The 25,697-nt window shown below is 44.9% G+C and overlaps 1 protein-coding gene across 1 annotated transcript in view; it reads right to left on the reverse strand.

Moving 5' to 3' along the window:
- Window positions 1-25,697, reverse strand: part of LOC137413381 (galactosylgalactosylxylosylprotein 3-beta-glucuronosyltransferase 1-like) — a 134,269-nt gene that overhangs the window by 45,753 nt on the left and 62,819 nt on the right. Inside the window, 2 exon segments of the mRNA XM_078782041.1 lie at window positions 23,941-24,132; window positions 24,516-24,880. Coding sequence (XP_078638167.1) covers window positions 23,941-24,132; window positions 24,516-24,880 — 557 coding nt within the window.

The raw sequence follows: 25,697 nt of genomic DNA on the forward strand, positions 1-25,697 counted from the left end.
GACACGTTTGGGCAAGCTTTATTGCAAGTAGGCCGCCAGTAAGAAAATGAAAGAAAGACAACATCTGGAAGAAATAATAATAGCCAGCAGAGGGAGCCGAAGAGCAAGAGATCACCTGCAGGGTTAGGGGTTTTTGATTTATTTTTATTATTGAACATGCATTGAACACTGATGAACTGTGGTGACTGCACCGATTGGTGCTTGAGGGTGTGTTGGTGCGTTATAGGTGCTTTCATGGTGCGTCGATGCAGAGCAGACTGTCTCCCCCCAAAAAAGAACAATTACAGGTCCTGGGTTAGTTTTGTAAATAAAAGCAGAGTCATTGTAAATAATGCTCCCCACCGTCAGTGTGTAGTTTGAAGACCATTCCGCAATTCGGTTAACTGTGGGCGTAAGTCTGTTAGGCAGGGTGCAATGGAGCAGCGGGACACATTTATTTATGTTTTTAAAACTGTCGCACTCAGGGTCAGGTTAAAAGTAGAGGGAACTACGCCTACGTGTCACACTAAATAAAAGTTGTAGGCCCGGAACGTGCCTAAGAGGAGGAGGGTGCAGTGTTGCGAATATGAGGACTGTATTTTTTTTGATTGTGTGTATTATTATTATTGCTTGAGTCTGCGCCTCCTGCCTCCGGAGCTGTGTAAAGGTCAAAGGGCGTCCCATAATTAGTCCATAAAGCATCCACACCACAGCTAATCATAGAATACCCCTGTTCGATAGCTTATATCTTATTATGTGTTTTAGGGTAAGGCTGTGTCTCCCATTAATTGAAATACTCCATTGCACCAGTGAAAGAGATAGATTCCCTTCATTCCCACTCCCAAAACTTCCATTCCCCCTTTTCGTCAATTGCCATTCGCATTGCCAACTGCATTTTGGGCGGTTTTCTCTTCATCCGCCATTGACCATGAGGCAGGGTTGGGGAAAAGAGGCGGGTCCCCACCTCGTCATAGAGGGGAGGAGTGAGTCAGCCCACTCAACCAACCACGAACAAGGGGTTGGACTTGGAGAGGGTGTGGAGAGAAACATCGAGGAGGTTCGCGAAGGTTGAGGGGCGGGGCCTATATAACCCGCAGGCAGGGCGTGTCCCAGAGGAGATGAGATTTTACAGAGAGACGAGAGGAGGTCCAAAACAAGAGCTGAGCTTTTACAGAGAAACGAGAGGGAGTCCAAGGAGTTGAGTCCGAGAGAATTCCAGAGTTGAGCTGCAGATCGAGCCACCGAAACTGCACTTACTGCAGCTCGAGCCACCGCAACTGCACTTACTGCAGCTCGAGCCACCGCAACTGCATTTGCTGCAGCTGGAGCCACCGAAACTGCAGCCACAGCAGCGTGAGGCCTGGACGGCAGTTTGGAGCGGGGCCGCGAAGGAGCGGCGGCTGCCCACGAGTCGATCGGCTGCAGGACCAGTTGGACCTCCCTATCCCGCCAGCCATCCATCTCCCGCCAGTCCTATCATCATTCCCCGCGTGAGTCTGTCCTTGTTTGTTCTGTCCCTGGGTTAATTAAGACTGTAGTTAAGCTAGCGTTGCACTGTGTATCTAATCTCATCTGTAAATAAACGTGACTGCTTTCTTCTTGATTATATGTGTAAATAATAAATCCAATTACTCTTCTGTATGTCTTCTCGTCTTATTCCTTTTCCTCTTTGTATTCGGTCTTTAGAGTTTTCCATATTGAGCAGCCGCGGAGCGATACGGCCAACGTTTGGGTGGAATCGGGTTCTTTTTTTTTTTTTTTTTTTTTTTTTTTTTTGTATACAAGATCGAGGCTCGTGAAAGAGCGAACATTAATCACACAGAAAGACAAACCGACACATAAAACATAACATAGGGAGCGGTAGACAAGATGGGGAGAGAGGGGGAAGGACACAAACACAACATTTGAGAGCAGGGACCGAGAGACATGGAGACATCGAGAGATCTGAGAGAGGGTGAGGGCTTTGGGGGGGGGGGAGGGGCGTGGGAAGGGGGCAGTGGGAGAGGTATAAAACATATGGACACTGCCAGGACTTCCAGGAAAGAAGTTGGAATTTCAAACAAGGTGGATCTGGGGTGAATTAGCGGGGGTAGAAAAGATCAAGGTTTTGGATGGGGGAAGATAAGAGATGGTGGTGAACAGCTGTTTTAAAGACCTGAAGGGAGGAGTGGGATTGAAGGGAGTGAGGGAGTTTGTTCCAGAGGCGGGAGAAAAGAGGAATGAAAGAGTGAAGGTGAGCGGACAGCCGAGATTTCGGCAGTTTAACCATCAGAGGGTTGCTGGCAGATCTTGTGCGACCTGTAGGAATATTTGGGGGACAGAGCACAGAGAGAGCTGGGGGTGCAAGGCCGGAGAGGAGTCGGTAGAAGACAGAAAGACCACCTACCTGCCTGCGGTGAGTGAGTGAAAGGCCCTCAGAGATAGCTTCATTGCGGGAGATTCCAATAATTCTGAAAGCTTTGGTTTCAACAGCGTGAAGCCGAGCTAGGTGTGAGGCAGGAGTACCGGCCCATAGGGGAGAACAGTATTCCATTGAGCTGCGGATGAAAGCCTTGTATGTGGTGAGGAGCTCAGGTGTGCCGAGGAAGGACTTCGCACGACGGAGGATGCCCAGTCGGCGACTGGCTTTGGAGGCCAGCTTGGAAATGTGGTTTTCCCAAGAAAGATCATGGCAGATAGTGAGACCCAAAATCTTGAGCGACAGAACTTCTTGGAGAGGATTGTTGAGAAAGTAGATGGGAGGGTTGTCCAGTCGATCTTTTCGGAGAGACATAGTAAGAGTGTGAGATTTGTCAGGATTGAAAGACATGTTCCACTTGTTTGACCAGTCTGTGATTTTGTCCAGGTCTTCAGAGAGTGAGGAGGCAGCAGACTGCCGATCTGAGGGAAGAGGAATGGAGCGGCAGAGAGTGGAGTCATCAGCAAAGAGATAGAGAGGATTTTCGAGAGAGTCAGAGAGATCATTGATGAAGACCAGAAAAAGCACGGGGCCCAGAACACTGCCTTGGGGAACTCCAGCCTGAACAGGAAGAGGAGATGAGAGAAACCCATTCAGGGCCACACGTTGACGACGACTAGAGAGGAAGTCCGCAAGCCATGCATGGAGATTTCCATGGATACCAAAGGAGGAGAGTTTGGTGAGCAGAGCGGGGTGCCAGACCGTGTCGAAGGCACGTGATATGTCGAGGGAGACAGCTCTAATTTCCTGTTTGGCATTGAGGACCTCCATCCATTGTTGAGACAGCAGAAGAGTCGGGGAATAACTGTTCGGTCGCGGTAATACCACCGCTCGGTCAAAATAACATCTTTAACCGCGTCCGTAACAATATATATATATATATATATATATATATATATATATATATATATATATATACATACAGTGCCTATAGAAAGAAATATATATATATATATATACAGTGCCTATAGAAAGTCTACAACCTCTCAAATTTCCACCTTTTGTTCTCTTATAACATGGAATTAAATTGCATTAAATCAGACTTTTCCCGCCTTTATTTACACATCGTCACCCACAACCTCCAAGTGAAAAACAAATTCTACAAATTTCATTAAATTAGTTTTTTAAAACCAAAACTAGAATATCTTGGTTGGATAAGTGTAAGATAAGATAAGGTTCGATAAGTTGGAGAAATGTTTATTTATTTTATTTCTTTATTTTTTTATACTTGTGGGGGCACCCGTGGGAATGCCATGGGCATGGGCGTCTTCATTTGAATGTTGCACATTCAGTTTTACAAACTGGTTACTGGCAATTTATCAGATCCACAAATGATGTAACCTACACAATGTATTTACTTCTCATAACATGTGAATGTATGTGCGTGCACATGGGAAATACAGCTTGAAATGTGCAATTACATCTCATGTAAAATGTGACTTCAAGGGCTCAAATCCTCTCCCTCCCCGCCCACATCACGCACACTGCACCAGGGAGTGGATCACCCACAGGGGAGTGGGTCACACACGCACGGGGGGGGTGGGTCACACACTCACATGGGGGAGTGGGACACACACACACACACACACATGGGGGGGGGAGTGGGTCACACACACAAGGGGGGGGAGTGGGTCACACAGACACACACACACCTGGGAGTGGGTCACACACGTCTCGTTTTTTCATTTCTGTTCCTCACCATTCTGTCTCTCTTATTCACACAGACACACACAGGTACACACACACACACACACGCACACACACACACACACACATAGATGCAAATATATACACACAAATATGCAAATATATATACCTTTATACATACACACATACACACACACACACACACACACACACACACACACACACACACACAAACACACACACGGGGGGGAGTCGGTCACACACACACATCTCGATTTTTCATTTCTGTTCCTCACAATTCTGTCTCTCTCCTATTCACAGACACACACACGCACACATACACAATACACATACACACACATATATGCACATATATACACAAATACATCCACACACATGCATGTACACACACATGCACACCCACACACATGCACACACATCTTGTTTTTTGATTTTTGTTTCTCACAATTCTATCTCTTATGATTTTCTTATGATTTATGGCATCCTCCGTCATGCAAAGTCCTTCCTTGGCACACCTGAGCTCCTCATCATATACAAGGCTTTCATCCGCAGCTCAATGGAATACTGCTCTCCCCTCTGGGCTCGTGCTCCTGCCTCACACCTAGCTCGGCTTCACGCTGTTGAAACCAAAGCTTTCAGAATCATTGGACTCTCGAGCGATGAAGCTATCACTGAGGGCCTTTCACTCACACACCGCAGGCAGGTTGGTGGTCTTTCTATCTTCTACCGACTCCTCTCTGGCCCAGCCCCCACAGCCCTGTCTGAGCTCTGTCCCCCAAATACTCCTACAGGTCGCACAAGATCTGCCAGCAACCCTCTTATGGTTAAACTGCCAAAATCAAAACTCTCTGCTCACCTTCACTCTTTCCTTCCTCTTTTCTCCCGCCTCTGGAACAAACTCGCTCATTCTCTTCCAATTGTCTAAGCAGTTACTCACCACCATATTGTAGCACAGTTAAAAGATAAATAAAAATGTCACTATGTCATTGGGTCCGAGTATAATTGTCCAGTTTATTTTTTAAAAAACATGTTTCAGCTTACTGGGCCTATGACCCTTAGTCTTTTTTGTGGATATGCGCCGATACTGGCAAAATTATTGCTTAGATGGGCAATATGCTTCAAATACAAGTTGCTACTCCTGATCCTGAATCCATACATACCTCATATGTTCAGATCGGATCATCCAATCAAAAGTTATAACAGTTTCCATATTTTGCATAGGCCAACACGTCTCCAGAAGTCCCATTTTATATCTGAGTGCTTGACACTCGAACCAAAATTGTTCTATAGGCCCTTCCCTTCAAATCGGTACTGAAAACGAAACTTTTCCATCAATTTGAAATGAAAAGAAAAAAATTACCCATGCATGCCCCCCCACTATAGTGGGGTGACTAAAGTCCAAATTTAAGTGATATCGTGACACACTGGCCCAAAGGACCAAATTTGGCACAGTTCTACTTTAGGACCATACAAAACTTTTGAGAGGGGACTGCCCGATTTTAGAGGCCCAGGTCAAGGTCAGGTCAAAGTCAAAGGTCAAATTATGTGTCTGTCATGTTTTTGCAATATCCAGCTTATATATAACCTAAAAAACTTCGTCTTAGTCACATAACCAACATATTTAGTCAATGAATCCATTACTATTATGGGAAGTTCCACCAGGTGACGGCCATATAGGCAGTGGCGGCGCCAGGCTGTCCCCGACCGGGGGGGGGGGGGGGGGTGGCTAACATCCCCGACGAGAGGGCTAAAATCGCTAAAATCAGTGGAATTAATACATATTCATTCACAAAAATTTGATATAGGATTAGAAGATGGCCGACCGACAAAAATCAATGTTTTCTTTGGCTTTCAGTAGGGGTGACCAGAGGTTCTGTGCATAGAACTGCTGATACGTTTGATTTATTTTGTTGGTGGTGGCTCAATATTAATGTTCGTTTTTTTTTATTTCAGGAGGAAGATAACAGCGTGACTGAGCTACAATAACAGTGAGGCAGCGATCGACAAACAAGGGAGATATTTGAAGACTAATAGACAACATGGACTGGGCAAACTGTATCATATGTGGAAAGGATGACGGCACATTAAAATGTCCTGCGACCAGACAAGATGGTAAAGGTCTACAATCATATGAGGACTTTATCCGAAATGTCGACTCTTTCAGAGAACTACATTCAATGCCTGTTGACATATGTTTTCCAGATCATGTTAATGCAAATGACTTGCTCAACAACCATGCAAAGTGGCACCTTAAGTGTCAGCTTAAATTTGCCAATACAAAACTGCAAAGAACACAAGAGAGACACCAGAGAAAGAGGAACACTGGACAGTGCGGTGATGATACGGGACAGAGAAAATCAAAACGCTCAAGCCTTTCCGAGGAGTCAAAATGTATAAATATGTGCATTTTCTGTAAGAAAGCAGAGGGTGTACTTCATATGTGTACTACATTAGAACTAGACACATCGCTCAGAGAACAGGCCACAGAAATGCAGGACACAGATTTGCTTGCCACAATAGCAGGTGGGGACTTGGTTGCCATTGAGGCGAAATACCACAAGCATTGCATGGACGTGTTTAGAACTCGGTACAGAAGTATGCAAAGAGCTCGGGCATCACACACAGGGTGTACTGATGAGAAAATGACTGAATCAAGAGTATTTGCTGAAATGGTATCCTTCATTGAAAGCAGTGTGGAAGAGGGTGTTTATATATTCCGATTAGCAGACTTGCACAACATGTATGAACATCGTCTTGCAGAATTAGGGCATGAGAAAGCAATAAACAAGACACGGCTCAAAAACAAACTTCTCGTGCACTACCCAGATGAGTGTCAGGAACAATCAGATGGTAAAAGTACTCTTCTAGTCTTTAGTGAAGGTCTACAAAAATTACTGAAAGAAGCACTAGAGTCACGCAATTTCGAGAAAGATGCTCTCTCAATGGCGCATGTAGCTAAAGTTATACGGAAAGAAATGTTCGATGCAGAATTTTCCCAATTCTCCGGTAGTTTTAATCACGATTGCCAGGACAGTGCAGTACCTAATTCTCTCAAAGTCTTGGTATCGATGCTGTTATATGGATCAAATATCAAGAATCAAAATTCTGCAAACACACAGGCATGTCTCACTGTATGTCAACTAATCAGGTTCAACTCTAAGGAGAAGGCAAAGGTAGCAGAGCAGCCACGTCACCGAAAGGATAAAGAGCCCCCACTGCCATTATATATAGGTCTGAATGTGCATACCCAAACACGGAGCAAAAAAATGGTGACAACTTCAAGAACTTGGTATCAGTGTCAGCTACGAACGTGTTTTGGAAGTGGAAGACTGGCTCACCAATGCAGTATGTCAGCGGTTTATTGAAGAGGATTCAGTATGTCCTGCACAAATTCGCGATGGACTGTACACAGCAGGAGCGCTGGATAACCTAGACCACAACCCTACATCACAAACAGCTGAAGGATCTTTCCGTGGACAATTTACACGAAGCAATAGAAGAAGAAAATCAGTGGCTACAACAGAAAATGCAACTTCTCAAAAAAGACAACCTTGAGAAAGGCGACTTCATAACATGGGCTGCTCATCACGCTGATCGTCAACCAGATGTCACAGACCCACCTGGGATAAGTGCTCTCTTGCCCCTCTTCTATGAGAAGGCCGCAACGATGGCCATGGTGAAACATGGGATGGAAGTCCTGAAACTAATGATACAGACACGCAATCCCGGACAAATACCAGTGATGGTTGGGGATCAACCCATTTTTGCTTTAGCAAAATATGCACAGTGGAATTGGCCACAAACTCTTGGTGAGTCGCGATATATAATCATTCTGGGGGGTCTACATACGGAAATGGCACTATGGAGGATGGTTGCAGACCTCCTGGAGGGATCCGGATGGTGTGCAGCTCTGAGTGAGGCTGGTGTTGCGACTGCTGGAACTGCAGACTCCTTCCTGAAGGTCGCACACCTAACAAGGACACGTCACGCACATCAGGTGACTGCAATGTCCCTGGCAAAACTGCAACGTGATGCGTTCAACACAATGTGCAATACACACGAGGAAAAAACGTTTGAAGACTGGAAAGAAAAAATGATACGAAACAGTCCAACTTTTGAATTCTGGGATAAAATCTTGCAGCTTGAACTGTTGGTACTCATCTTTATCCGATCACACAGAGAAAGGAACTTCGCCCTCTACATAGATGTGCTGGAAGCACTAGCGCCCTGGTTTTTCGTGCTAGATCACACCAACTATGCCCGCTGGCTACCGGTCCACATCAGGGATATGAAGGCCCTGCCAAATGAGATCAGAGATGAGTTAAAACAGAACTGGGTGTTCATGAAGACTAGCCGAAAATTCTCGAGCATGCCCCTCGACCAGGCACATGAACAAAATAACGAAACAGTGAAGGGATCAGGTGGAGCCATCGGTCTCACTGAAAATCCAGCTGCCCTGAAACGATGGATGGTGGCAGGTCCTGAGCAAGCCAGAATCCTCACACAGAGTTTCACGAATTATATCACTCGTCAGAGCAACCCTCCCAAAGTCACATCCAAGGACATTCGATTCAGAAAAGGTTCCAGAAACAGGTTAACGATATGTGCGATGCCATAGTGACAATGGGGAATCCATTCATGGAGACATCAAAGGAACTCATGACCCTGGACAAACATGATTGTGTGGATTATATGGTTGTCCAAGCACTGCACACAATGGAAACTTTGGGTACTGACCAGTATTCCAAGTACGTCAAGGCAGTGCTGGTTGAAAGACATGAATCAATTTACGTGGCCATCAAGAAAAATCAACTTCCTCTATTTAAACGTCCACATTCCACTACCATGAAATCAAAAGCGAAAAAGCAATTCGAGGAAATAAAGAGTGACTGCAATCTGTTCAGTCAGCTGTTCGTCGCTGCCCAAGTCCGTAATACCAAACTGGAGGTGTTCTTTAAACATGAAAACCACCCGTGGCTGCCAGCACTGTCTTTGCATGGGAGACTCCGACTACCAAGCAATAAATCAGAGCTATTGCATTGCATTGATGCAAGTGTCCAGCCAGAAACACCCACCTATTTTGACGCCAAAGTGGTTGATGGTGCTGCCATTGTACATGCCCTGCCACAAGAAAACACTTCTACGTTCAGTGAATACAGTGACAATATCTTCATCCCCTGGATAGAAAGGCAACTTCAAGGCTGTTCCAGGATGGACATCGTTTGGGACACTTACCAACCTGACAGCCTCAAAGCCACAACTCGAGAGAAACGAGGGAAAGGATTACGTAGAAAGGTATCCTGCAATACGAAGTTACCAAGTAACTTCGCTGGCTTTCTACAGGGTCCTACCAACAAGGAGGAGCTTTTCGCACTGCTGACGGAGGACGTAGTCAAACACGACTATCCGCTTACCAAACAGGTTTACATTACATCTGGTCCACGAGTCCAATCGAATCAGGCTAACATCACAATGGGAGAGAGTGATCACGAAGAAGCAGACAGTAGAATATGTCTTCATGTAAACGATGCCCTAAGGGAAGGGGCGACTACTGTTCTCATCAGAACCGTAGACACAGACGTGATTGTGATTCTGGTGGGAGTGTTTCATGATCTTGTGCAGCACCATCCAGGTATGCAACTATGGGTTGGCTTTGGTACTGGTAAACACTTCCGCTATTACCATGTCAACTCAATCTGCCAGGAACTTGGGGAAGACAAAGCTCGTGCTCTGCCGTTTTTCCATGCATTCTCTGGCTCTGATGTAACATCCCAATTCAGTGGTAAAGGCAAAAGGTCAGCTTGGAAGGCATGGAAAGCTTACCCGACAGCCACAGAAGGATTCACCATTACGTCCCTGACTGCGTTTGTTCCACAGGTGATTACATCTCCAGCATTCAATGTGATCGAGCGGTTTACCTGTATCATGTACAACACAACCCCACATGTCAATGTAAATGACCTTCGACAGGAGCTATTCCCAAGGAGAGTGAAGATGATGGAGAAGCTTCCTCCAACTCAGAACGTACTGCTCCAGCATGTAAATCGATGCCTGTACCAAGCCAGCATTTGGAGAGAGAGTCTGAAGCCCATCCTAGCTGCACCAAATCCAGATGGCTTTGGGTGGACCAAAGCAGATACCGGGTGGCATCCAACCTGGACAACCCTGTCAGCTGCTGCTCTTAGTTGTAGAGAACTACTCAAGTGCGGATGTAAGGCGACACCCACTTGTTCAAAGAATTGCACGTGCAGGAACGCAGGACTGCCATGCACAGGACTGTGTCTATGTCGCGGAAATTGTGAAGCATAAGTCATGCAGGCCGCGACCTCCTCTGTACTGGCCAATCCAGTATCCTCCCTCAGCGTATCGATGTACGTCAAAAACACCGATGCAAAAATGACCAACACATAATTTGACCTTTGACCTTCACCTGACCTTGAAATACAATATGGCAGTTCACCTGAGGATATTTTCCATAATACAAATGGATTCCTTGTCCTTAAAAATGATTATTTAGACACTGAGATAATGTTTCTATGACAGCTATGAGCTGGATATGGCAAAAACGTGACAAACACATAATTTGACCTTTGACCTTGACCTGACCTTGACCTGGGCCTCGAAAATCGGGCAGCCCCCTCTCAAAAGTTTTGTATGGTCCTAAAGTATAACTGTGCCAAATTTAGTGCTTTGGGCCAGCGTGTCACGATCATTTCCATAAGCCACTCCACTACTAGTGGTGTTCTTCCAAGCTCTCCACGTCATCAAGTTAAGTATTTTTCCCGTTTGTGTTTTTGTCAAATCTCTACTGTTTATTTAACTGTGTATGTGTTCACTGTGTGTTTCTAGTTAGATCTGGGTTTGTAAGTTGTGCATACCTGTGTGTAATTGTCGTTTTGTTCGTGCCACATTGGGGGCCTGGTCCCTCGAGGCTTCCCTGTCACCTCGGCGGTCATTTGTTGTCTATTTACTTTCGTTCTTTGACTGTATTGCTTTTTTCTTTGTCTTTTTTTTCACCCCATACTTCCACCGAACATCTTAGCCTTTGTTTAAAGTGTTAATACAGAAAAAACGTAATAATAATTTCCTTCTCTCCTCGAGGCTCTCCCTCCCCCGACCGCGACCACATGTTGTCTCGCCCCACCCATTTTCTCTACTTCCTTCATATATCAATCCTCCACAGTCGATACCTTTCCAATTCTAGTTTTCACCATACTCCAACTTTTCTCCTTCTTCCTCAGATCCACTTTCACCAAACCTTCAAAAAATATATATATTAACGAATAATTTAAAAAGTAGGCCCCTCCTCCAATACTAACTCAATTGCTCATACACCTCACTGTTCCTTCGTTCTCTGCTCACCTGGCTGTCAATCTCCTGTTGTTCTGTTCCTCCTTCTGAACCTGTTCTGGAATCCTTCATCCATCCCCCTGAGGGAATTTCTCTATGCCCTCACTTCAGGGAATTTCCCAGATAGTTTTCACGGTTTTGTTTTAAAATGTTTAAACTTTCCCCTACAGTGTTGTATTCGGTTGTATATTATAACACGCTTTTCTTCTTCCTCTTTAAAAGGCTTTCTTCAATTTGCTCATCAAATCTCTCCATTTCAAAAAAAAAATTCAATCTCTTACAGTTCTTCCTTTTTACATTCTCTAAACTCACTGGCATTCCAACCCACCTCTAACGTTTTCAAACGGATCTCTGACTTGAAAATCACAAGAAGCTTATTTTGCAATAAATGTTCGTTTTCAATAATCGTCCAACGCTTTCTAAAATTCCAACTCCCCCCTCCCCTCCTAAACTCCCCCATCACCCCTCCCCTCCTAAACTCCCAACTCCCCCCTCCTAAACTCCCAACTCCCCCCTCCCCTCCTAAACTCCCAACTCCCCCCTCCCCTCCTAAACTCCCCCATCACTCCTCCCCTCCTAAACTCCCACATCTCCCCTCCCTTCCCCAACTCCCCTCTCCCCTCCTAAACTCCCCCCTTGCCACTCACCTCCAAACACCCCCCTCACCCCTCCCCTTCAAACATCCCCCCTCATCTCTCCCCTCCCAAACTCCCCCCTCGTCCCTCTCCCCCTAAATTTCCCCTCACCCTCCCCTTCAGAACTCCCCCTCACCCTCCCCTTCAAAACTCCCCCCTCATCCCTCCCCTTCCAATCTCCCCACTCTCCATTTTTTTCCAATTCTCCCCTCTCACCACTCCTCAAAGCTGCCTCCTCCCCGCTCCCTCTCCCTTTCAACTTATATCTCCACCTCCTCCAACCTTCTTCATCACTCTGCCCCCCCCCCCCCTCAAGCAATGCCTCACTGTGCCTCATCCCACCACCATCAAACCTTTTGTCCTCCTCAACCTCCCCTTTCTCCGAGCTCTTCTGCAATCTCCGACACAGTATCAACAGCTCTCCCTACCTCCTCCTCTTCCTCATCTTACCCTACCCCTCCCCTCCCCTGTATCCAATGCTCACCCTCCCTCTTCCTTAACAGTATGGACCTCAAACATCCGGGGCCTTCGCTCAAACCTGATTGATCCCTCAACATACAGGTTGCTTCTGACAAACCACACTTAATCTGCTTAACAGAAACCTTCCTCCTTCAAGATGTCTCTGATTCCTTAATGTCTCTCCCTGGTTACTCACTCTTCCAGTATGATAGACCTGAGCCTCGTCCTGGTGGTGGGGTTGCTATCTTTATCAAAAACTCTCTTCCTCACTCTCCTTGCACTGCCCTCACCCCACCACACCCCCAGGAGTACATTTGGCTACGGATTCCCCTCCGCTCGCACCTTTTGTTCATATGTGTGCTGTAACATCCACCAAACAGTGATGACTCTGTTTACATCTCGCTGTCTGATAACATGGACCAACTTCTATCCACTCATTCCAACTATCTCTTCCTCATTTGTGGCGACTTCAACTGTCATCATGCCAGCTCGCTGAGTGTTGGTACCTCTCTCACCAGTCATGGCTCCTCAGCAAAGGACTTCTGCGACTCATTGGGACTGACACAATCTGTCAATTTCCAGACTCGGATCTCAGTCAACGGAGCATCTTCTCTTCCAGACTTGGTTATGATTAACTTGCCTGAAAATATCTGCTGTTCTTCTTCTGCTCCAATTGGATCATCTGATCCTTTGCTTGTTAAAGTGGACATCTCTCTGACCATTCTCAGAGAGCCTCCTCAGCGTCGACAAGTATGGCATTTCACTCAGGCCGACTAACATGGTCTTCAAGCATCCATCAAACATCTGGACTGGTCTCCCATCTCTCGTGCCTCTGACATCAACCAATCCGGGGAATTCTTCCAAAGAAAATTGCTCTCTCTCTCTCTCTCATGCACAGATTCATCCCATCTCGTCTTCAATTGTAATACCCTTCCTCCGGCCCGCTAACCCCCGCTCTAGCAGCGAAAATGGCCTTAAAATGCCTGTTGTTGTTGTTGTTGTCTTCCTCCCACCCATGGTACACTGAATCTTGTGGTGAGGTAGTTGCCCTGAAACAACTTGCCTACACCTCCTGGAAGGCAAATCCAATGGAAGGCAATCTCAGTACCTTACAGAAAGCTCAGAACAAGTGTGTGTCTACCCTCAGGAGAGCCAGGAAACATTACCTCTCTACTCTCAAGACTGAACTCCCCTGTCTCCCTCCTCCAAATCCTGGTGGCATCTGGTCAAATCTGTTTCTGGTGTTTGTTCTCCCTCCATCCCTCCCTTACCTCAAATGGCTAAACAGCTGACTCCGCACATGCAAAAGCCGAATGCCTCAACTCTGTCTTTGCCTCAAACTCTTGTGTCCCAAACCCATCGCTATCTGTACCCATCTTACCCAGTCTAACACAGCTGCTCCTGGAGTCTATGTCCCTCTCTCCTGACAAGGTGGAGAAGTTTCTGTCGAACCTTGACTCTGATTCTGCAACTGGACCAGACAGCATCAGCCCACTGGTCCTTAAATCCTGCTCTGCTGCTCCATCTCACACTCTCTCTGTTCTCTTCACCCTCTCTTTTGCTCAAGGTCATTTCCCATCTGCTTGAAAAACAGCCAACATTACCGCTTTACACAAAAAAGGTGAAAAAACAGATCCTTGCAACTACAGACCAATCAGCCTGCTCCCAATATTCAGCAAGGTCTTGGAATCCATCATCACTTCTGATATTAAATCCTTTCTCTTCTCCAATGGCTTGATCTCGGATCATCAATTTGGAGTCAGACCAGGTCATTCTACTCTAGACATCCTGCTTCTGCTGTCTCAACCATGGATGAGGCACTCACTGCCAAGCAGGAAATCAGAGCTGTCTCCCGTGACATATCTCGTCCCTTCGATACGGTCTTGCACCCTGCCCTGCTCACCAAACTCTCCTCCTTTGGTATCCATTGAAACCTTCACACATGGCTTGCCGACTGCCAATCTGGTCACAGTCAACATGTGGCCCTCAATGGATTTCTCTCATCTCCCCTTCCTGTTCAGGCTCGCGTACCCAAAGGCAGTGTTCTGGGCCCTGTGCTTTTTCTGGTCTTCATTAATGATCTCTCCGACTCACTGGAAAATCCTCTCTATCTCTTTGCTGATGACTCCACTCTCTACCGCTCCAGATCTCAACTCTCAGTTCGGCAGGCAGCAGCCTCTTCCCTCTCTGCAGACCTGGACAAAATCACAGACTAGTCAAACAAGTGGAACATGTCTTTCAATTCTGACAAATCTCACTCTCTCACTTTGTCTCTCTGTAAAGACCTTCTGGACAACCCTCCCATCTTCTTTCTCAGCAATCCTCTCGAAGAAGTTCTGTCACTCAAGCTGTTGGGTCTCAATATCTGCCATGATCTTTCCTGGGAAAACCACATTTCCAAGCTGGCCTCCAAAGCCAGTCGCCGACTGGGCATCCTCTTTCTTGCAAAGTCCTTTCTGGGCACTTATGAGCACCTCACCACATACAAAGCTTTCATCCACAGCTCAATGGAATACTGCTCTCCCCTCTGGGCTGGTGCTCCTGCCTCACACCTACCTCGGCTTCACGCTGTTGAAACCAAAGCATTCAGAATCATTGGTATCTCCCGCGATGAAGCTGATTCTGAAGGTATTCTCTCTCTCACCGTAGGCAGGTTGGTGGGCTTTCTGTCTTCTATCGACTCCTCTCCTAGCTCTACCTGCTCTGTCTGTGCTCTGTCCCTGAAGTTTTCCTGCAGGATGCACAAGCCAGCAACCCTCTTCTGGTGAAACTCCCAAAATCAAGACTCTCTGCTCACCTTCACTCTTGCATTCCCTTTTCTCCCACCTCTAGAACAAACTCCCTCACTCTCTTCAATCCCACGCCTCCCTCCAGGTATTAAAAGAGATGTTCCCCCATCCAAAACCTTGATCTTTTCTACCCTCGGTAAAGCACCCCAAATCCACCTCTTTCAATCTCCAACTTTTTTACTGAAATTCCTAGTAGTGTTCATTTGCTTTATACCGTGTACCCCTTCCCTCTCCCCCTCCCCCCACCTCCCCTCTTCCTTCCACAGATATACCGACGTCCCTGTTCTTTACTGTTGTTGTGCTTGCATGCTTTCCTCTCTCCCCCTTTTGTCTCCCGCTCCCTTTATTTATTAGTCCCCTACCGGTGTACACCGTAGGGGACTATAGGTTTGCACTCCGTCCCTCCGTCTGTCGGTCCGTCAGTCAGTCACGCAAAGAACAGCTTTCCGGACTTTTTTTCCTAAACTCTTTATGCTAATGATTTCAAACTGGGTTCATGGTTTCTTCATGATAAGTTACAGATCAAGTTCGAACTTCACGACGTTTCGATCATTTTTGACAAAGTTATGGCACTTTGAACTTTGGGAATTTCCCCAACAGTTTTCCAGACTATAATTTGGAGTGCGGTAAGTCATAATACTGTCTTCTATGACAGTGCTACCCAATGCCGGTACGGGACATGTATTGCAGTGCAATACTCAGAATGCTTGTTAGTCCCCTACCTGTGTACAACGTAGGGGACTATAGGTTTGCACTCCGTCCCTCCGTCTGTCAGTCTGTCGGCCCGTCAGTCCGTCACGCAAAGAACAGCTTTCCGGACTTTTTTTTCCTAAACTCTTAATGCTAATGATTTCAACCTTGGTACATGGTTTCGTCATGACAAGTTACAGATCAAGTTCGAACTTCACGACGTTTCGATCATTTTTGACAAAGTTATGGCACTTTGAACTTTGGGAATTCTGATCATTCTGATGATCCTTAACTCAGTGCCATTTAAAGTTTTAATTTCCTTAAAAAAAACATTTTCTCTGCAATAATTGGACCGATTGAGATCAAATTTTCACCGTAGGAGGGACTCGGTCTGTAGAATATTTTAATGGTAATTATGACGTTACAGGTCACGTGGTTTGGCCGCCATATTGTTTTCGTAAAAACACTAAAACCCCTTTTACTCTGCAACGGCCAAACAGATCGAGGCCAAACTTTGCAGTCAGAATCGCATACCCATGACGAACAAAAAAGTCAGCGAGCATGACGTCATGCGTCACATGGTTTTAGAGTTATGACGTTTTAAGCGTGAACCTTTAAAACCGAGCCCTCCCTCATTTTTGATCTAATCGAGGGGAAACTTCACAGATCTGTTCAGCATGTCAGTCTACTAAAATGTCCTTTTGGAATTTGCGACAGGGCACGTGGTTTGGCAGATATCGTCAATTAAACGAAAATATAAAACAAGCTGACTAATACATCTTGCAAAAACTTCGTTTTGGCAAGATAACAAACAGACAAACATACAAGCTGACTAATACATCTTGCAAAAACTTCGTTTTGGCAAGATAACAAACATACAAGCTGACTAATACATCTTGCAAAAACTTCGTTTTGGCAAGATAACAAACAAAGAACATATGTCACCCACAGGGTGAACCGTATCTTGCCAAAATGTGAAAATTCCGTTTTTTCGTCATGACGTCATCAAATGACGTCATAGCGTCAAACTGTTTACAGATCTGGGAAGCACTCATCAAGGGCATTCATATGAGGTATTACTCGATATGGTACCTACGATTTCAAAATTTGACCTTGGGGTCAATAATTTTCGACCTCCAGCGCTAACCATGAAGGTCAAGGCCGATCGCCACCAAAAACTAATCAACTGAGCGCCGGACCATATACTAGATTCCCATGAAGTTTGGAGACGATCCGATCAAAGTTACTCAAAAAATTAGTGTTTCGTCGACCTCCATGATTGACCACAAAGTGACCTTGACCTTTGACCTTGACCTTCAAAATTTTGTGTGCTGAAGGGTATCTCTATAGGACTCTGATATGCGAAGTTACAGGAGTTTCCAATAATAACTGTGGTCTACAGAGTGATCTAAACGTGAAAAAAAAATGATTAACCACAAACAAAAAAACAAACAAACATACAAGCTGACTAATACATCTTGCAAAAACTTCGTTTTGGCAAGATAAAAATAGATATCTCTTGAATCGCTGGTACCTCAGACTGTGAGTTGGTAATTATATAATTCACACAGTGAAATACGTGCAGGCCGCTCCACGAGCGACCTTGCGGGCTTATCAACGAGGCGAGGCATGACACACATGTGTCTCAGCATACCTCAGATCAAGTTTGAAAACCAGCATCAACCGTGCATAAATTTGCATATTCGATCATTTTTGACAAAGTTATGGCACTTTGAACTTTGGTAGGGGATATGTATTGCAGCGCAATACTCACAATGCTTGTTGTACTAGCGTGACTCAGCACGCTCCGCGCTCATCCCCACACGTCGTTTCAGAGGGGTAGGCATCTTTGACCATTTCGGTGTCTTTTGGGTTTCATGGTGTTTTGGGTCTTCGGGGCCATTTGGGTCTTCAGGGTATTTTGGATCCTCTGGGCCTTTAAGGGTATTTTGGGTATTTGAGGTGTTTTGGGTCTTCAGGGTCTTTTGGGTCTTTGGTGTCTTCAGAGGCTTTTGGATCTTAAGGGTCTTCGGTGTCTTTTGGGGCCTTCGGGGGCTTTTGGGTCTTAAGGTTCTTTTGGTTCTTCATGGTATTTAAGTGTCTATGGGTCTTGTTGGGTCTATGGGGTGTTTTGGGTCTTCGGGGTGTTTTGGGTCTTCGGGGTGTTTTGGGTCTTCAGTGTGTTTTGGGTCTTCGGTGTGTTTTGGGTCGTCGGTGTGTTTTGGGTCTTGAGGGTGTTTTGGGTCTTCGGGGTGTTTTGGGTCTTCCGGGTGTTTTGGGTCTTCGGGGTGTTTTGGGTCTTCAGGGTGTTTTGGGTCTTCGGGGTGTTTTGGGTCTTCGGGGTGTTTTGGGTCTTCGGGGTGTTTTGGGTCTTCGGGGTGTTTTGGGTATTCGGGGTCTTTTGGCTATTCGGGGTCTTTTGGGTCTTCGGGGTCTTTTGGGTCTTCGGGGTGTTTTGGGTCTTCGGGGTCTTTTTGGTCTTCGGGGTCTTTTGGGTCTTCGGGGTGTTTTGGGTCTTCGGGGTGTTTTGGGTTTCAAAATTTTGCAATTTTGTTTTTGGGTTTTTGGGTGTTCAGGGTCATTTTGAGCCTCAGGGCCTTCAAGGGTATTTTGGGTCTTTGGGGTTTTTGGGGGTCTTCAGGGTATGTTGGGTCTTTGGGGGTCTTGGTGGTCTGAAGGGTCTTGGGGGAATTAAAGGGTCGTCAAAGGTCTGAGGGGTCTCTGCAGTCTTAACGCAATTAAGAGGGTTAATTAAGAGGGTGGTAATTTTATTTGAAGAAGAAGACGTTTTCGTCGCATACATACATACATACATACATACATACATACATACATACATACATACCGAACCATATACGTTGGGTGTTTTGGGTCTTCGGGGTGTTTTGGATCTTCGGGGTGTTTTGAGTCTTCGGGGTGTTTTGGGTCTTCGGGGTGTTTTGGGTCTTCGGGGTTTTTTGGGTCTTCAGGGTGTTTTGGGTCTTCGGGGTGTTTTGGGTCTTCGGGGTGTTTTGGGTCTTCGGGGTCTTTTGGATCTTCGGGGTGTTTTGGGTCTTCGGGGTGTTTTGGGTATTCGGGGTGTTTTGGGTCTTCGGTGTGTTTTGGGTCTTCTGGGTGTTTTGGGGCTTCGGTGTGTTTTGTGTCTTCGGGGTGTTTTGGGTCTTCGGGGTGTTTTGGGTCTTCGGGGTGTTTTGGGTCTTCGAGGTGTTTTGGGTCTTCAGGGGTCTTGGTGGTCTGAAGGGTCTTGGGGGGAATTTAAGGGTCATCAAAGGTCTGGGGGGTCTCAGCAGTCTTAATGCAAAAGGGTTAATTAAGAGGGTGGTAAATTTATTTGAAGAAGAAGAAGACGTTTTCGTCGCATGTAAACATACATACATACATAGCAAACCATAAACGTTTGCTCTATTATAATAAGACGTATTACGGGTCCGTGCATTTTTTCGTGTGTAATGTGTGAGCTCTTCCACGAGCCTCGACTCTGTATACAAAAAAAAGCCATCGTATCATTTTTGGCACTAAATATATTAACAAATAAAGTTGTCCAGGTCTTTTTGGAACATCCTGTATAAATTCTTGTCTCCTTCAGACGCTCCTCATAGCTGAGTCTAGCATGGCCAGGAGTTAATTTAGTAGCCCAACGCTGAACATCTATGTCTCTATGGCATCTATGTCCTGCCTGAATGTGGTGACCAAAATGGCATGCACTATTCTAGATGAGGTCTCACTAAATTCCTGCAGTGTAAAAACTGCCTTCAATGATATATTGTTTATCCTCCTACGAATACAACCTAAAACACTGTTGGCTTTAACTATAGCTGCCTGAAACTTGTGTGTCTACTCACCTCCCGTACCGATCACCACCCCCAGATCCTTCTCTTGTGTAAAACACTCAACGATTGCCCCTTGCATTCTGTTATCTCCATTTTCATTGTTGTTACCTATCCCCAGCACCTTACAATTCTTTATGTTAAACTGCATCTGCCAATTGTTCACCCAATCTAGAAAAGTATCAATACTTTCCTGAATCTAATCACCCTTCCCCCACCCCCTTCCCTCTGCTATATACCGTCGTGGCCAAAAATATTAGCACACTTGCACTTTTTTCAAATAATGCACCATTTCTTCCAGAAAATTGTTGAAATTAAAAAATATTTTGGTATCCACATATGTATTTCTTTGGTTTGCAGTGGAACAAAACAAAAAAAGCTGAAAAAATTTACTAAATCTTAGATTACTCCAGAAATAAATCCTAAAATGGCCCGGACAATATTATTGGCTCCTTTTCAAAGTTGTCAGAAATAATTAGATTTCAAGCAGGTGATTCTCCTTTAATTTGGAATTGAACTCACCTGTGGTGAGTTGCAGGTGCCTGCAATATAAAAATCACTCATTCAACCAGTTTAAATAGAGAAAAGGAGTCATTCTGCTGTTTTGTGTCACTGTGTGGACCAAAATGAGCATGCAGAAAAGAAAGAAAACCAGAGAATCGTCTGAGGAGGTCAGACACAAGATTGTAGCCAAGCATCGACAATCTCAAGGCTACAAGTCCAGAGACCTTGATGTTCCTGTGTCTACCGTAAGCAATATTATCAGGAAGTTTAAGGCCCATGGCACTGCAGCCAACCTCCCTGGACGTGGCCGCAAGAGAAAACTTCATCAAAGATTGCAGCGAAGGATTGTTCGAATGGTGGAGAAGCACCTTGATCAACTGCCAAACAGATTCAAGCTGACCTTCAGACACAATGTACGACAGTTTCAACTCGCACCATCCGTCGCCAACTCTATGAAAGGGGGTTCTATCGTAGGAGACCCAGGAAGACCCCACTGCTGAGAGAGAGACATAAGAAAGCCTGACTGGAATTTCCCAAAACACACCTGGACAAGCCAAAATCCTTCTGGGAGAATGTCCTGTGGACAGATGAGACCCAATTAGAGCTTGTTGGTAAAGCCCATCATCTCTATGTTTACAGAAAACAAACTGAAGCCTTCAAAGAAAAGTTACACTACAGTAACTAACACTACTAACAGTAAGTTACACCACTAACACCATCACTACAGTCAAACATGGAGGAGGTTCAGTGATGTTTTGGGGTTGCTATACTGCCTCTGGCACTGTGTGCCTTGAATGTGTGCATGGCATCATGAAATCAGGACATTACCAAGGCATTTTGGAGCACAATGTTCAACCCCGTGTCAGAAAGCTGGGTCTCCGTCAAAGGTCATGGGTCTAGCAACACGACAATGACCTCAAACACACTTCAAAAAGCACCCAGGAATGGTTCAAGACAAAACGCTGGACTGATCTAAAGTGGCCAGCAATTCGTCCAGATCTAAATCCCATTGAACACCTGTGTGGAGATCTGAAAACATCAGTTGGGAGAAGGCACCCTTCAAATCTGGGAGAACTGGAGCAGCTTGCACAAGAAGAGTGGGCCAAACTGCCAGTAGAGAGGTGTAGGAAGCTCATTCATGGCTATAGGAAGCGCTTGACTGCAGTTATTTTGTCCAATGGCCGTGCTACCAAATATTAAGTCAAGGGTGTCAATAATTTTGTCAATGCCATTTCTTTTTATTTTCTGATTTAAAAGGATATATTAAGTTCTGAATCAAAAACAGGTTCTGTAATATTAACAGTGAAATAAAGAATTGTGGAGACCAAATACTTTTGTCAATTTCAACCTATTTTCGAGAAAATTGTGAGTTATTTGAAAAAAGTACAAGGGTGGCAATATTTTTGGCCACAACTGTGCCATATCTCCAAGCTTTACTCCTTGGTACATATTATCTGGCCCCAGATGTTTATCGACACTTAGCTTTCCTAGCTCTTTCTTTACTTCCTCCACTCGGACCTGGATCTTCTGGACACAATATCCTAGTTGAGGCCTCAATTACACAACCATCCATAATTCCTCCCACCCCCATAAAAGAAACATCAAGTAAAAAAAAAAAGAAAATTAAAAAAAATTAAACGTGTCTGGATGGAATTCCAAAAAAATCCCACAAAAAGTAAAATGCACAGTTACACAAGCACACACTACAAATATACAATTCCCTCTCGCACAGTCATCTTCACGCAATTGTTACCATTGCCACATAGTCGCCTACAGTGTCTTCAGAAAGTATACACACCTCTTGACTTTTTTCACATTTTGTTGTGCTACAGCCTGAAATTGAAATGGATTAAATTGAGACTTTTTTGTCAATGATCTACACATAATAAATACCCCATAATGTCAGTGGAATTTTTTTGGGGAATTTCTTCCAAAATAATAACAAAAATGAAACACAGAAATATCAAAATTACATAATTATTCAACCCTCTGAGTCAATACTTTGTGGAAGAGCCTTTGGCAGTGATTACAGCTTTGAGTTGTCTTAGATATGTCTGTATAAGTATAAGCTTTGCACATCTGTATTTGGGGAGTTTCTCCCATTCTTCCATTTGCACAAGCTCTGTCGTGTTGGATGAGGACCATCAGCGAACAGCAATCTTCAAACCGTTCCACAGATTTTCAATGGGATTCAAGTCTGGGCTTTGGCTGGGCCACTCAAGAACTTTCACGTTCTTGTTCTGAAGCCATTCCAGTGTTGCTTTGGTTGTATGCTTAGGGTAATTGTCCTGTTGGAACGTAAACCTTTGTCACAGTCACGTAACCTACACCACGTCAAAGTCTTTTGCACTCGAACGCAGGTTCTCATCAAGGATTTGCCTGTATTTAGCTCCATTCATTGTTCACTCTATCCTTACAAGTCTCCCAGTCCCTGCCGCTGAAAAGCATCCCCATGGCATGATGCTGCCGCCACCATGCTTCATGGTAGGGATGGTGTGAGATGGGTGATGAGCTGTGCCCGGTTTCCACCAGACGTAGCATTCAGGCCAAAGAGTTCAATTTCCGTCTCATCAGACCACAGAATATTTTGCCTCATGCACTCATAGTGTGTCTTTTTGCAAACTCAAGGCATGCTGACATGTGCCTTTTTCTCAGGAGTGGCTTCCTTAGAGCCACTCTCCCATAAAGCCTGGATGTGTGAAGTGCTGTAGAGGCTGTTGTCCTTCTGCCAGGTTCTCCCTTATTGGGTTATTGGTCTCCTCCCTGATCAAGGTCCTTCTTGCCTAGTTTGATCGGATGGCCAGCTCCAAGAAGAGGGTGGGTAGTTCCATATTCTTTCCATTTCCTAATGATGGAGCTCACTGTGCTCTTGGGAACGTTCAACACTCTAGAAATTGTTTTATACCCTTCCCCAGATCTATGCCTCTTCACAATTTTGTCTCGGAGTTAGACCCACAGTTCCTTGGACTTCCTGGTAGAGTTTCTGCTCTGTCATGCACTATCAACTGTGGGACCTTATATGAAAAGGTGTGTTTCTTTCTAAATCATGTCCAATCAATTGAATGGGTCACAGGTGGACTCCAATCAAGTTGTAGAAGCATACCAAGGATGATCAAAGGAAATTGGATGCACCTGAGCTCAATTTGGAGTGTCATGGCAAAGGGGTTGAATACTTATTGACTTTTAGCTTTACATTCTTCATTATTTTGTTGAAATAGAAAAAAGAAATCCACTTTGCCATTATGGGGTATTATGTGTACATCAGTGCCAAAAATCTCAATCTAATCCATTTAAATTCCGGCTGTATCACAACAAAATGTGAGAAAAGTCGAGGGGTGTGAATACTTTCTGAAGGCATTGTAGATGAGAAAAATGTCAAAAGATGTCGTGATGACAATGCTTAAAAGGATTGTCATGTCATATTGTGTTGTCATTCCTACAGTGACGCCATGGCAAAGGAATGCTTAAAATGAATGTAGTGTCATCCGTTTCTTATCCATTCTTCCTACCTTGTTTGGTTGGTTTTTTTGGGATGCCATCCCGACATGTTTTTATTTTCCGACTTGTATATTTAGTATTACCTCTTGAAAGAGTTGCACACTGTACGTGTTGTCATCATCTGCAAAGTAAACCACATCACGCAGTTCTGGTTGTGTAAGAGGACCATTGTTGTGGCTGTTTTGACTGTGATAGTTCGGAAGACTTCGCAGCCAGCGTAATGCCGCATTCCGTTGAAATGTCCCACGTGGGTAGCGATGCCGAGAAGCATCATTCTGCATGTTAGGAAAAAGAGGAATCGTACTGCATCAGAAAAAAGGGATGTATTAAACAAGTCCAATTTTCAAATATTACCTTGCATGTCACATAATTCACATGCAAAACTCAGGAAAGCTAGACATGGCTGCCTCTACAGAAATCAGCGGGTAAATCGCTGATGGTTAATTTGCTGCTTGATTGTGAGTTGTTTTATACTCCCTGCAATGATGTAAAGTGAGAGATAGAATAAAGTTCCAATTTATAGTAATTCTGTTTTCGAAAGTATTATTTAATTCCCCTTTAAGCAAGGAAGGTAGAAGGGCTGGAAGCAGACATGTCTTGCAAACTCCTGATTATAATTTATTTTGCATTTTAACTGGATGTTTCCATTTAAACTGACCTTTGGGCGGTATGCAACTGGTGTGGAGGCATTCAGGTGTGTATATTGGAGGCCTAGTGACACAAGCAGTGTGGTAACAAGGGAGGTGCGTTGTGCCGCATCTTCCACAAGCACCCAGTGCAAGTTTGGGACAAGTAGCAGTGTTTGGCCCAAACGTGTCAGTTCAGCCTTTTGTACCAAACGTGCATATGTTGGAGTCACCACATATATAATTGGAAGACCAGGCTGCCAATTTAAAGGAATATATTGAGGAGCAACAGGATGACAGCTCAAGTTAACAATGGGTTGTTGAACATGGGCTGAATGATGTGATGGCACATTGGTGACAGGAACCTCAACAGCATATGGAGAATGGGCTGTGGTTGCTGCATAAGAGAGAACAAAGACAAAAAAAAATCTGTAAAATTCTTTCAAATACTGTATGCCAAAACACAAATGTCTTCAGACAGAAAGTACAAAGGTCCTCTCTGTTTTCCCTCACCCGTCGGCCTTTATTACCTCACGAACGTGGGTAACTGCATATATATATGGCATGATGCATCGTGATCGGAGCAAAGGTTTCCTGTGGATTTGAGGCATCTTCAAGTTATTTATGTCTCCATTAATCAATACCATTGCCTCAGGTGACCCAGCAACCTGTTGGCATTCCTGGTAATCTGGTGCTTGAGGACGTGCAATACATCCATGCTCTGTAAGAACTCCATTTTCACTATTTGTGGACGTTTCATCAACGACGTGCTCGGAGGTCCGAGAATTGACAGTGCTACACCACGGTCAAACACGATATATATATATATTGTTACAGACGCGGCTTTTAGATGTTATATTGACCGAGCGGTGGTGTATTTAACCGCGTCCGAACAGTTACTCCCCGATTAAAACCCGATTCCACCCGACGTTGACCAGATCGCCCCACAGATATTCAATCGGGAAATCTCTAAAGCGACCGAAAGAGAATGAAAAAGAAGAAGAAGAAGAATAATACGGCGGAAGAACAGATTTTATTATACACACACAAGCAATGGATGGAAGAAGCAGTAACACAGCGAATCCTTAACTTACACTATTCATTTTTACTTAGCCCCAAGACAAACGAGCAGGACAGGACGTTCACACTTACACAGGGGATAATGCAGGCAGGTAAGGCTTGAGATGGAGGCAAGGTCGGGAGGCCGCCGTTCG

This window comes from Myxine glutinosa, chromosome 7, assembly GCF_964187855.1.
Source record: "Myxine glutinosa chromosome 7, kmMyxGlut1.1, whole genome shotgun sequence".
In the NCBI taxonomy this organism is placed as follows: domain Eukaryota; kingdom Metazoa; phylum Chordata; class Myxini; order Myxiniformes; family Myxinidae; genus Myxine; species Myxine glutinosa.